We start from the raw sequence: 14984 nt of genomic DNA, 5'->3' as shown, positions 1-14984 counted from the left end.
TCAAAGAATGTCAAAAGATCTGTAAGGCAAGATTTTCCCTTACTTTAACGATGTTGACCATCTAATAACATTCTAAACTTTGTTAAATGACTTTGCAAAGCATCTTTTATCAGACTTTCCAAAACTTTTCCCACAAATGGCGTAAGATTAATGGGTCTATAATTACTGGGACAATTTTTATCACTTCCCTTGAAAATAGGAGTTACAGTAGCTAACACCAAATCTTCTGGTACCTGCTCTCTATTCAAGGACTGACGAAAATAGTAGCAAGTGGCTTAAATATCCAATATTTAACCTCTTTCAAAATCCTTGGGGAGATATTATCTAGCTCAGAAGTCTTATCTTTTTTTTAAACTTCCCAATTTTTTCTTAACCAGCTCAGAATTAATGGAGTCATATTGTTCGATCTTGTTTCCAACTAACAACTGTTCGAGATGTGGAATACTGTTTAAATCTTCGTTAGTAAAAACCGAAGAAAAAGCAAAATTTAACAACCCATCCAGCCATCTCATAATAATCAGATAAGAACCTTCCTTTATCATCCCTCAAGGGATCCTTAGTATTAATTTTTTTTCTCATATATCCTTTTTGATGTCCTAATTTCCTGTTTCACCAACTTTCTTGATCTTCTATAATCTTTTAAATCTCCTGTAATGCCAGTCAATTTAAATTTATTATGCTTTTTTTTAATTTTATCTCTTAAATTGTTTGTGAGCCAACCTGTTTTTTTTACTTGCAGCTATCCTTTTCTTTCTATAAGGAATATGTTTATCTTGAATATTTAAAAATTGATCTTTAAAAATGTTCCACATCTGATCAGTGTCTCCAAGTAACTCAGCTGCCCAATTCACAACAGATAATTCTTGTCGCATCCCCAGCAAAGGTCCTAAGACTGAGCCCTGAGGTACCCCACTTGTGACATTAATCCAGTTTGACTGAACTGCATTTGTAGGTAGGTTACAATAGTTAGCGCGTTTTATTCAAAAATAAATAAGTTCGACTGTTCAGTATAAAGCACCAGCTAGTAATTTAATTTTCTTATTTTAAGAAGCCTGGAAATAATAATCGAAAATTTTAGAATCCAACCTCAGTGATGTAAATCCAAGCTTTTGATGACATATACCCAGATAAAGGGAGTTTAATAATAGTTTTATATTTTCTAACGAGTTCTATTTTAGGAACATTATTAATACTTTTATATTTTTGGAGCCAGATACAACTACCTTTAGATGTCGAAGTTGACATGGAAATAATTAACCCAGTCTATCAATATAGAAAGTTGTACGTATTATCATTATAAATTTCACAAAATTTTAAGGGAACAAAAAGGAGCTTATTAGCCCATCAAGGATGTCCTTTCCAGCTCCCAACTGTAACCACCCCCTTACTACTCATGTATTCATCCAATCTTTTCTTGAACTCAGTCAAATTTTCTGCCTCCACCACCTTTGAAGGCAACTAATTCCAAAAGCCAACCACCCTGTTTGAAAAGTAACACTGTCTAAACTGCAGACGATTACTACACTTCCAAAATTTGAATGTATGCCCCTTGTCCTACTGTTTTCACTGCTAAACATAAAAAGTTTGATGTATCTATATTATGAATACCCTTAATAATTTTAAACACTTCAATCAAATCCCCCTGACCCTTCTACTATCTAGAAAAAAACAAATTTAGAGATTTTAGTCTCTCCTCGCTGGACAATCCCACCATCCCGAGTATCATCCTAGTGGCTCTTTTCGGAACCTTATACAACAATTCAATGCCTTTCCTGAAGAAAGAAGCCCAAAAATGTACACAATTCTCTAAATGAAGCCTTACAAGTGATCTATACAGTGAAACAATAATATAATTTTCTTGTATTCAATATTTCTATAGATGCTACCTAAAATCCTATTAGCCCTATTGCTAGCTACAATACACTGTTAAGATGACTTAAGTGATTTTTCAATCACAACACCAAGATCGTTTTCTTTAACCACAGTATTTAATGTATTACCATTTAAATCGTGACAATAATTTGAATTGTGAAAACCTACATGCGTCACCTTACATTTTGGATAGTTAACCACCATCTGCCACGTATTGGCCTCATGCATCAAATGATCCAAGTATCTCTGTAAGTCTGCAGCATCTCCGATACAGTTAACTACCCCCAAAATATTAATTTCATCTTCAAACTTCAAAGTTTTGTTAGTCATTCCGGAGTCAATATCATTAATATAAATCATAAACAGCTGAGGCCTCAGCACAGAGTCCTGAGGCACACTGCTTGTAACTGTGATCCAGTCAGATCCCACTCCATTTATTACTTACTCTATAGTCAATTTTCTATCCAATTTAATAACATTTCTCCCACACCCATAAATTTAATTTTTGTAACAAGTCTTTTGTGAGGCACCTTATGAAACGATTTCTGAAAATCAAGGTATACCAAATCCATAGTAGTCTACTCATCAACTCTTGCAGTAACATCCTCAAAGAATGTCAGAAGTTTTTAGATTCAAAGTTTTCCCAATCAATACCCCTGAAATTAACATCTTTTTCAGCTACCATTCTGATCTCTATATAATTTCTCATTAACTTTCACATTCTAACCTGGTGAACTATATTACAATACTTTTCCCTTTATATACACTAGCGTTAACCCAAACTGACTCAACCTCAGTGCTATTTTCTTTAATATGCTCTAACTCAACAGGATGAAATTCACTTCTCACATATAAAGCTACTCCTTACCCTTTTTTTCAATATTTTATCTCTAGTGAATACTATGTAGCCTCGTACTTAAAAAAATTGCTCTCCTCAAAATTGTTCAAGCATAACCAATTCTCAGTGATACCCATAATATCAAAATCCTCAGTTTCCACAACTGCTTTGAACTCATTAGTTTTATTTAAAATATTCCTAGCATTACAATAGCAACAATTGATTATAGATATTAAACACTTTTATGTTTTATGCCTGTTGTACATATTTGTCTGTCAATTATATTTCCTATTTTACTAATATCATAGCCCTCACCTTTGTCTAGCCCTAGTTTAAATCTACCACTAAAGCTGAGTTAATAGCCCTTGCTAATATGCTAGCTCCTGTATTGTTTAATTGTAACCCATCCATTCCTAAAATGTTAACTTTCCCATTAAAAATATCCCACAAATCCAACCAGTCGATTTGCTCATCCCTACATACTAAGCCTGGCATTCAATCCTAGTGACCTACTTAGTATCTCATCCCCACAAGTTATTCTTGGCAACATCCCTGACAAAATAAAACTATGACCCCTTTCCTTAAATGTCCTTATCAATGTTTTATACTTATCAATAAGCTCCTCAGCTCCATATTTCCTTGCATCATTAGCCCCAACATGTACCACGAAAACTGCATTGCTACTAGCACCCTTAACTATATTTCTGGTGCTATCAGTTATATCCTGTACCCCTTCTCATGGTTAGCATAAGCGTATTCTTTTGCTACTGTTTACTGCAATAGAAGTGTTCTTGAAAACTCTCATCTTTTACTTATTCTTAAATAGCTTAAGATGTTTGAATATCATATACAAAATGAGAAATGATCCAATAAACATATATTTATTGATTTTAACAACTCAGATAAAGAAGAACATTTAAAAGTAACTCAATTATGTTAGTTTCCCATTTCATTTAAAAACAAATGATAGTTCAAAAACGAGGAGGTCTAAAATATACATCTGGATGTAGATATTAATAATTTTTGAAATAAAATAGTGGCTCTATTCAATATTTAAAGTACTTTCACTTAACATATAGACTACTGTACTAAAGATTGTTTGACATGAAGGTATGTTACAGTTACGGTTATATAAAGTTATCAAATGTCTTAATTATTTGTTTATATTCCAAGATAACAGTACCTTCTTGTAACTTGCTGTAACTTGCTAATTTGTATGGTTTATTACTACATCCTGACTCAGTGGTAAGTCTGAGGGCTTACGACGCTAAAATTCGAGTTTCAGTACTGCTGGGCGCAGCACCGATAACCCATTGTGTAGCTTTGTGCTTAAGAACGAACATACAAACATATAAAACAATACATCTTTGACTTACGCCATATACATACAGCTATATTGAGCTGCAGAGATAAGTAGGTACGGTTTAATCTCTAAATTTTGTATGACGTAAAGAAAATGATCATGACGTACATTTTAGATTTTCAGTGGTGGATTACCAAAGGATTTGTATTTTCAACTACAATTTATATATATATTTGTACAAAGCTTCGAAAAGCTATCTGCGCTCTCTCCACCATATGGAATTGAATCCAGGATTTCAGCATTGCAGGTCCATAAATGTACCACTGATCCAACGAAATTTTCAATATTCTTTAAAATAAGTTAGATTTTTAGAACTGTTGGCACATCCTCAGAAAAACCGGACACCTCAATTATATCCATCTCCAATTAATTCACTTTGGAATCTAACACTTTTAATTAGTATTGACAATATATATATATTTCTTCAACTTTTGTTCTATCGTTCGTATTATTTTGGATCATTTGATAAAGTCCCCCCCCCCCCATCTAGAGATAGTAAATTAATCTATTTCTGCAATAAATGTTGCTATGACCACGGTCAATTGTAGGTTTAAGTCAACAAACAATGCCGCAACAGAAACTTGTTTCAAGTTAAGTACAAAGCTACATAAAGGGCTATCTGTGCTCTGCCCACCACGGGTATCGAAACCCGGTTTCTAGCATGGTAAGTCCGCAGACATACCGCTGTGCCACTGGGTAGCCGCAACAGAAATTCCGAGAATAATGGCACTTTTCTTAGTTATAGAATTCGTCAACTAATGGATTGAGTAACAGACAAGATAACTCTCACTACTAACTCTGAACTGAATCACTCACTCAGAGGGCGCAACGAAAGAGGAAAGACATTAAAAAGTTAAACTCTTATAGATTTCTGAAAATTATTCAATATTATAATTTGTAATTATTTGGGTTAAATAACACAAGAATAACTAGATAAAGTAAGATGGTCAAAGTTTTAACTTAGAGTTTCGTGGTGTAAATTTCACTACAACGTTAAAGAAGCTTAGTACGTGTCACGGTACTTTAAACTTAGGTATATTTCAACTTATTGGTAAATCGTAAAACAGGTTACATACATTGTTTTATTAAATAATTACAATATAAAATTATTTTGTTTTCTTTTCGTGTTTTAAGGATTAACTTGTTTACTTGAACTTAAATCCATTAGTTTAAATTCAGCCTATGATTATAGGTAGGTTATAAATCAGGCGAAATACATTGTATTATTAACATTACGTATACATCAAAGATTAGTTATTGTTACTTCTAATTAACACTTATTTCTAAGCTCTATACAATAAAAGATATACTTTATTACTTTATTGTGAAAACAAACTAGTGATAACTAGTGATAAAAGAAAACTAATATAACTGGTTCTTAAACGTTAGGCTTAACACTAACAGTGTTGACAATCAGCTACTGGTATTTGGTAGTGAGTATTTATTTTCAGGCTATAAGTTTAGATACAATGGTTAAGACTAATGTAGGAACTAAGCATTCACAGTTTGTTAGGTGTAATGGGTGCAATGAGTGGGTTTTATTTAGGAACTTGGGACTGGCATGTGCTTTTAAACAAGCTAGTAGTGAAGATGTGCAATTTGTATGAAGAGTTTGGAGGAGAAGTTGGAGGCTGTCATAATTAAAGTAGAGGCAATAGATAAAGAGAAGCGTAGACTGTGGGAAATGGCAGAAGAATTTCAAGAGGGGCTTAAACTTTTACATGAAAGTAATACAATGACTTTCAAGAAGTTAGATAGAGTATTATTATTACGGCTAAATGTAGTGAATTTAATTATAATGAACCAATAGGCCGAGTAACAAGTTTCAGCCATTGACTTCTGCAGACGAGGAACTATTGGAGGGAAGGAAAATAAAAGGTTCAGAAAAGGATGTGGATGATAAGGAGGTTATAGTTATAGGTGATTCCTTGACAGGGGATGTGGATAAGATAGTCTGTGGGGTAAATAGGGAGAAAAGAATCAGATTATGCTACCCAGCGACACTGGTGGAGGATATAACTGGCAGAGCAGGAGATATAATAAAGACGCTAGCAGAGATGCAGTTTTTGTAGTGCATTTAAGGGCTAATGATGTAGGGAAAGGTAGGTCAGAGAATCTAATTAATAAGTACAAGGGATTGATAAAAGCATTTAAAGAAAAGGGTCATAATTTAATTTTGTCAGGGATACTGCACAGAATTAACTGTGGGATGAAGTTATAAGTAGGTCACTAGGGCTAAATGCTAGGCTTAGGTTAATGTGTAAGAATGCGCAGACCGGCTGTTTGAACTTGTGGGATCAGTTCAGTGGAACAAGGGAACTTGCTTTTTGGAATGGATGGTTTACATTTAAGTAAGACAGGAGCTGGCTTGTTTGCTACGCAACTGTAAGGGAAGTTTTAAACTGAGACTAGATATTGGTGAGGGCTAGGATAAACTAAATTTAAAGAAAAACATAGGAAATGAGTACAGAAGTCATTATATGGGTAGACTGTATTGTTACAATTGTAATGCTAGAAGTATATGAAATAAAATAGATGACTTTGGAGCACTGGTAGGAATATTAGAGGATATAAAGGAAAAAGGCTTTTAGTGGGAATTTGTTACAGACCATCAAATAATACTGATGAAATTAATGAGAAACTTTACTATGAGATTAAGATTTCAGCTGTTAATGAAGTCATATAAATGGGTGATTTTAATTTCAAGCATATAGATTGGGAAATGCTAAAGTCAAACCGTGAGGGAGAAAGGTTTTTGGAAACTGTTCAGATGGCTTCCTTCCCCAAATAGTCAAGGAACCCATTATAAACAATGCTATTTTATATTTATTGCTAACTTCAAATATAGAAATGATCGAGAGGGTGGAAATTGGGAACATCTGGTGCAAGTGTGATCATTGCTCTATTAGGTTCAATGCTTTGCTGCATATGGAGATAACGAATAATGATATTTTGGTTACAAACTTCGAAAATACAAATTTTGAATTTTGATTTACATCAATGAAATAGATGAAGTAATAGTCAATAAATTACTTAGGTTTGCAGAGAATATTGAGGTTTTGGGTGTTGCTAGCTGTGGAGAGGATGCTGCTGATTTACAAAAAGATTTAGATCATTTAGTGAGTTGGGCAAATAAATGGCAGATGGGTTTTAATTATAATAAATGTAAGATAATGCATGTGGGTTATCATAATTTGAAGTATAAGTATAAGTTGGATGGGAATAACCTAAATAGTGTTATGAAGGAAAGGGATCTTGGTGTAATAGTCGATCCGTCTCTAAAGCCATCCAAGTGTGCTGTTGCTAGTGGTTGGGCAAATAGGATTTTAGGTTGTATCTATAGAAATATTGAATGCAAGTCTAAAGAGGTTATACTTTCATTGTACACGTCACTGGTTAGGCCACATTTGGAACATTGTGCTCAGTCTTGGGCTCCTTACCTTAAGAAGGACATCGAATTGTTGGAAAGGGTTCAGAGAAGGGTTACTAAAATGGTACCTGGGATGGAGGGGTTGTCATACGACGAGAGGCTGAAATCTCTCAAATTGTTTTCTCTTGAAAAAGAAGAGTTACGGGGGATCTGATTGAGGTGTTTAAGACTGTAAAGGGAATTGATAATGTTTTTTATATACTTAACAATGAGAATAGTAGGACTATGGGACACAAATATAAATTTTGCCAAGGTAGGAATCATCTTCAGCTAAGACAGTTTTATTTTTCTATCAGGGTGGTTGGCCTTTGGAATGGGTTGCCTTCAGATGTTGTAGAGGCAGTCAATTTAAGTGAGTTTAAGAAAAAGCTTGATAAGTATATGAATGAAAAAGGCTGGGTTTAAAATTTTTGTATTTTATTTTTAAATCATTTTAATTTAGTTTTGAAGATGGAACAGCCGAGATGGATCAATAGGTCCCATGTTGTCTCAAAATATTATGTTATGTTAAGATGGTTTGCAAAGTTGCGTAATTTACATTTATCGAAAAAAATTTTACCAATGAATACAATTTGCATGCAAAGAAATATTTATTTGTTTTTTTTTATATCTGAAGCTTACAACGCTTAAAACCGGATTTTGATACTCGTGGTGAGAACAGTACAGATAGCCCATTGTGTAACTTTGCGCTTAACAAGAATTAAACTCTGCAGACATAAAAGTCGCGTGTGGATAAAATAAACAAAAGACATCTTTTGTTTGTCCGTCACTACATTTTGAGCAACATTTCACGTTGAAATATTCGGCTTCATTTCCATAAGGTTAATCGCACTTGATAAGAACGATTTGGATATACTAATGAAGTGACAAGTCACCGAGTTTAGCATCTGTATAAATATATTGCATCAAATTCCCTTCCATTCAACAGTGCAATATTGCCTAGTTAACTTATGGCTGGTAAATATGCCATAGCCCTTTCAAACACATGGTATTCATAAAGAGAGATTGTTCAAAGAAGTACAGCCAAAGGACACAAAGAAGCCTTTAAATGTTCTCCATGGAAACGGACGTAATATCATGCACATCTTAGAGCTTAGAAAAGCAATGGCTTCTGAAGCCACACCCCAAGCCAATTCGGAACAACGTCATCATTCAAAAAATGAAGGCTGTGATTATAAAACATAGCCTTCTAACCCAAAAATTGTGAAAAAAAGCTGGACATATTTCCTGGTTCCATTAACGAGACAATATTTAAACAAAGATATGAGATTGACAAAAGCTGACAAGTCAAAAGTTCGCAAGTTTCAGCCATAAATGGAAATCAACGGATGTTTCTATCAAACATATGGCTGAAGTAACACGAATAACAATATTTTCATTTTATTACAAAAATGTCAAGCCCCCTGATGTACCTTCAATAGACTTGTATGTCTTTTAGTTCAGCGGTAATTCTGAGGGATTATAATGCTAAATATCGGGTTTGTTTCGATACCCATTATGGGCAGATCACAGATAGCCCATTATATAACTTTATGCTTATAACAAACAAACAAAATTATATGCATATTTTTACTTGAAGTTTGTTTGTTTGAAGTTACGCACAAAGCTACACAATGGGCTATCTGGGCTCTGCCCACCATGGGTATCGAAACCCGGTTTTTAGCGTTGTAAGTCCGCAGATATACTGCTGTGCCACTGGGGAGATACTTGAAGTTAAACGTGGTTTTGGAAACCAACATCCGCTACATTGGAGAGTCTGTGTGGTCTAAGGCTGACCTCGCAATCCTTCGCAGAAGCTTGTTACAATGGAAATTGTTGTGTTGGGCAAAACTGAACAATCATGACTATCAAACACTGCACGATCGATGATGGAACTGGTAATTCCAAGGGCAGCACGGAACCTGGATCATGGTTCATATAAAGCGGATTAACCCTAAGTTGAAATATGCAGAGTGGATAATTTTACAGCTGAGCTGATCAAACCTGCAGTAACCGACTTCATGCCAGATATATCAATATTACCATTCAGAAGCTGTTTAAATGTAGATAGAAGAGTAGGGGTGAGAGGACACACTATTAAAATTATCAATCAACATCTAGCGCAAAACTTCAATAAAACAAGAATTTCAAATAAGTTACTCCAACTATGAATACATGCTATTACCTGTAAGGGTTCAGATTTTTTTAGATAAACTAATTTGTTGTTCTGTAATTACATCCTTATTTGCACGAATTATTAGGTTCGTTTGTCAACAAACCTATTACATTTATACATATATGTGGCAAAAAGACAGGGAGAAAAAACCAAGGGCGTACGTTGTTGGAGGGCGAACAGAACCCTTTTCGGCGTTTATACATACACACACACACACACACACATATATATATATATATATACTTACACACATGAATGTGGCTCGTTTTAGTTCATATCTGAAATTGTTTGTGTGTTGGTTTGAGCCTCTCAGTGGTTCAGTGGTATGTCTGAAGACTTATAACGCTAAAAATTGGTTTTCAATACCAGTGGTGGTGGGCAAAGCAGAGATAGTCCATTGTGTAGCTTTATGCTTAACAACAAAACAAACAGTAATGGTTTGATATCTGTCAAGGAGTAACTTTACAGAACATCACATTTAACGTAATACTCAAAGTAACATAAAAAATCGTCTACTCGTTCTGTATGAAATACACTAGTGTAGTAATACAACTACTTCACTGTCCAAACATAAAGTCAGTCATGCAGTGTGGCGCTGATCTTTAAAGAACCGTGAACGGAAATTTTGTAAGCAAAAAACTACCGAGACAACTTTTAAAAAATTTGAAAAAGAAAAGCGAAATAGTTCTAAAGCAAACAAACAAGTCAATACAAAAATGCTCAGAAATGTCAATGGTACGATACCCAACTTTCTTTTCCAAAGCACTTAAAATCTGGTCCTCCTAGGAGTTTTACGAACTTACAATGCGAACATCCGAGATTCGATTCCTCTCGTGGTGGACAGAGTGCAGATAGCTCATTTCGAAGCACTAAGAAAACAATAACCTAAAACCTGAAATTGCCATTGATTATTTTAACACACGGATCGCTAGATTGAAAACTATCTTTTAAATACGCTGTATAATTGTGTTCCGGGATTCGTAGTAGGTAACTAAAAGTCAAGATTCTTACCTTTCTTCTCCTTGAGGGGCCTTCATCAGTTTGATAGCGAAGAGGAACTGTATAGAACACACAAAGAGGCAGCATAGGTTCAGGGATACAGTAAGTGTACTCAAAGCAACTGATACTTGGTACACAGTAATAAACTCTTCGCTTCCCACTACGATTTTTTTAGGTGACTCAGTACTAAATGATTTTCCGTTGCCCATATTTAAAGTCAAGGGACCAATCTTCTGTAGGAAGAACAGGGCTAAGAAAGCCATCATTAGAGCCAAGAGACACAATAAAGCTAAAGACGCTAAAGTGTGATATATGCCGTGATCACCGGGGTCTTTGGTATGGAGGTCAGTCTTAGCTGGGGTCAAAGTGTGGCGGGATAGGTTCATGCTCGGATGACCTGTAGTTGCACGCGACAAATCCAAGAGCGGCTTTCCAGGAGTGCTAGTCATCGTGAGATTGGTTAGTCCAGCGCCCCCTGTAGGTGACCCAGTAGCTAAGCTATGCTTAGACGTGTTCAGAAAACTGAAGTTAAAATTTGGACGAGTGTTGATTCCTCCGTTCATCTTTTGGGTGGGAGGACTTGGTGAAACAGGGGGATCTACGTTAACTGATGCTGACATGATGTTATGGAAATAATGCGTTTTTTTTACTGGATTTAATAAATGAAAAAGAAAAAAAAATCAAGTTTCTGTTTGACTGGGTCATACGTTATGGCATACAGAAGAAAATGAGAACGGAGGAAGTTAATCAGTACGCTATGCTGTGCTATATGGTAAGTTGCACGGCATCGTACTGAAGACCTTCTACTAACCTGGCCCGCAGGTTCTGCTCAGTAGGCTAACTTTTAACGTACTCTCTTTGTAATCGTTAACGTTGTCGAATGGCCCCTCCTGCTGTTAGCTTGGTTGATAATGTTATATATTTCAGCATGACTTGTGGAACATAGTACATGCAACCTTGACGTCTAAATCGTAACTACACTTATATGTGTTTCCAATACGGATGACGTGTTTAACATATTGTCAACAGTTTTTTTCATGGTCATTACCTTTTTTTTTAAACTTCATAAGCGTTAATTAGTAGACGTATAGAATTCCTCCCAAACTCGCGATTTCGAGCATATTGATCACAGCTGTAATTGCGACGGCAAGAGTTCAATACAGATGTCAATTCTCCCTAATAAAGAAGAAAGGCACAAAGGAGCAACAGTTTCACCAAGGCTTGGCTAGAGAACATACTGTGTTCGCACAACTAGCTCCTTACAAACAGACATCACCCGAGAGTTAACGCTGACATTTACCGTCCATCTAGAGGTTAAAATGTATATAATACCCGACAAAATTACAGTTGGGGAAATGGCCTTTTCAAATGCAAAACATCACACAAAGTAGGATTTCTTGTCGTAAAATAGGTGGAATGAGAGATACTTTAGAAGAAAAATCACACGTTTCTGGCCTCAAATGATCCGTACACATTGTGAAAAATATATTTGGTTCGTTTGTGAAGTCAACACTCTGCCCATTCTGCTCAGTTTATTGTGTCGTTAAAGTTATATCGTGAAGACTATACTGATAGCATCATATCGAGTCTGGCTTGACCTGTATGACAGGTGTTGGTTGATAGGGAACAGAAGTATTCTGTGTACTAAACAAGACCACGTGTACGTCACAAAACAGCATGTAATTTAACGGTTATCAACACAATACCAACACACGTATGACTAAGAGCACCAGTGTTGAAGCCACCAGAACTTTTCTACCGCCCACTCTTTAGACTTGGTGTTATTTAACAGGTTTCGGTTGAAGATAAATTTTGCGGCCGTCACTTCCGGTCTGCGTCCTTTCTCAGGCAGAATGGCTCTCACCTATAAAGAAAATTGCATCAATGATTAATTTATTCAAGACTATAAAATTCCCATTCTTCCATTGCGGAAGTTTAACTTGAAATTTTTATTTGTTTGAGAAGATAATGCATCTATAACATTTATTCTTTTATTACATTTTAAATGCCGAAATTTAAGTCTTCTGAATTTACGTGAAAATGTCCGTTATCTTTGTGGCACGTGTAATTATTCTTATATGATTTATATCACTTAGAATTTGAAATTTAAGCTATTTTCATCGATACTTATTCTGTGATAACTAAACATAAGAAATCACACGTTTTGAACATTTCCCACCAAATGCACCAAGTGTCTCTAATAATTAATTAAATCAATGGTAATATAAAATCTAGGGAACTTAATATTCTAAACTTGAAGGAACGTAACAGAAGTCAGTGGTCAATGAGATAATCGTCAGATTTGAACTTCACCTTGGTAATAAAAGATGACTTCCGATGATGCGTTTTTAATCTATCTCTTGAAGTTGACAGGCAGAGATAAACAAAACCTTTCAGACTGACATATTTTTTTGCAGATTAGAAAATACATATTTAAATCATTGTCAACAGTCGGTCCTGACTGCTCTAGAATGAGACAACCAGAAATAAAGTAGTTCTTGTAACGATAAGTCTGGTATATTAAAGCATCTACCATAGTTATGTAAGCCCTGTTCATAAGCGAACTTCATAATTTGCATCATGAAATCTGTATGACTACAACGTGTCTTCAAGTCTTAAGTTTATAAAGTTTCTAACGTTAAATCAGATTAGTTGTAAATTTTGTAGCGCGGCACATAACGATAACTAGACAACATAAGTGAACCAACGTACTATACTCATATATTAAGTATGAAATTAAACTAAAACTAGATAACAAAAAAAAAGATAGCTTTAACGACTAAACAACTTATTTTCTGGCAATACCAGCACCAGGGTACTCTTTATAGAGGCTGGTGGTTAAGGCACTGGACTCGCACTGTGCGGGTCGCGCGTTCGAATCCTCATCACCGAATATACTCGCCCTTTTAGCTATGTGGCCGTTATATTGCTACGTCCAATCCCACTATTCGTTGGTAAAATAGTAGTCCAAGAGTTGGTGGTGGGTGGTGATGATTAGCTGCCCTACATCTAGTCTATAACTGCTAAATTAGGGACGGCTAGCGCAAACAGCATTTGAGTAGCTTTACGCGAAGTTCAAAACAAACTTTGAATGTATTATAGAATTATTGTTTTTGATCACTTCTATACATTTTCAAACATATTATCCCATTTTATATTTCCTGTAAAACTGAAATAAGATTTAAGAGGTTCTGTTGTATATAAATCTCTGCACTAGGACCACAGAAAACCTGGCGCCGGGCCTCTTTCCTGGAAATTATTAGTTCACTTTCAACTTCACTACGTAAATAAACTTTGATTTTACTTGTAAGTGTACGCGAGGCATTGTGATTTTGATATTATTAAAATTGGTGTAACCCAACCTGAAACAAATAATTAAATTATAATAGAAACTATATTATTCTAAAACCAGTGATGAGAAGAAATCATATATTACTTTTATTTGTAGAAATTTTCATATAAAACCTACTGTGAGTACATTTTTTATTAAAATATTTGTATGTTTAGTAACAATAGGCGCCATCTATTGTCCATATTAATTTTAACAGACGTATAGGTAAATTTGAGCAAATTTAAAATTCTTGCTCGACATACACGAATTAAACAAATAAAAAAATGAAGGCTCAGAAAGTCCATCTAAGAAATATTATTGTTCATATCATCCTGCGTTTACTTCTAAATCTGCATATAAGCCAAATAAACAACAGTTTCAATACGTACGCGATATTTCCATGCATTATAAGTCTAATATCATTCAGGCTTGACTTTCAAGTCTCTTCAATTTTGTCTTTTAACGACTCGGGCATGGCCTGGTAGTTAGAAGATCGAAGAGTCCAGTTTTAGAGACGTTATAAAAATGACAATGAACTTCATTTTTAGGTTAAAAGAGCCGGACAAAAGTCTTGTGGCGGAGGGTGCTGGTGGTTAGTTATCTTCTATGTGGCCATTAATTCAAATGTAAGAGTCTTTTACTTGACCGTTTAGCCTAAATGCGTATAAGATGACGTTCAGTTTGGAAAATCCATTTCTTCTCTTACTTATCATAGTGCGACTGTGACTAGGCATAGTAACACGAGCATTGATTTCATCTGGCGACCTGGCATTGTCTTCGCTTTTTTACCTTTCAAGTTCCTGACTTTGCTTCACTAAACTATGGTCGGGCCCGGCATGGCCAGGTGGTTAGGGCGCTCGACTCGCAATCTGGGGGTCGAATCCCCGTCACACCAAACATGCTCGCCCTTTCACGCCGGTGGGGGCGTTATAATGTGACGGTCAATCCCACTATTCGTTGGTAAAAGAGTAGCCCAAGAGTTGGCGGTGGATGGTG

General features: G+C 35.4%; 1 protein-coding gene across 1 annotated transcript in view; it reads right to left on the bottom strand.

Moving 5' to 3' along the window:
• Window positions 1-14984, bottom strand: part of LOC111085209 — a 51658-nt gene that overhangs the window by 27436 nt on the left and 9238 nt on the right. The window contains exon 2 of the mRNA XM_022382771.1: window positions 10670-12521. Coding sequence (XP_022238479.1) covers window positions 10670-11277 — 608 coding nt within the window. The 5' untranslated portion in view covers window positions 11278-12521. The remainder of the gene's footprint in view (window positions 1-10669; window positions 12522-14984) is intronic.

Source organism: Limulus polyphemus, unplaced genomic scaffold (assembly GCF_000517525.1).
Source record: "Limulus polyphemus unplaced genomic scaffold, Limulus_polyphemus-2.1.2 Scaffold12, whole genome shotgun sequence".
In the NCBI taxonomy this organism is placed as follows: domain Eukaryota; kingdom Metazoa; phylum Arthropoda; class Merostomata; order Xiphosura; family Limulidae; genus Limulus; species Limulus polyphemus.
The sequence above is the reverse complement of the archived record's forward strand: the minus strand, read 5'-3'. Positions and strand labels throughout refer to the sequence as shown.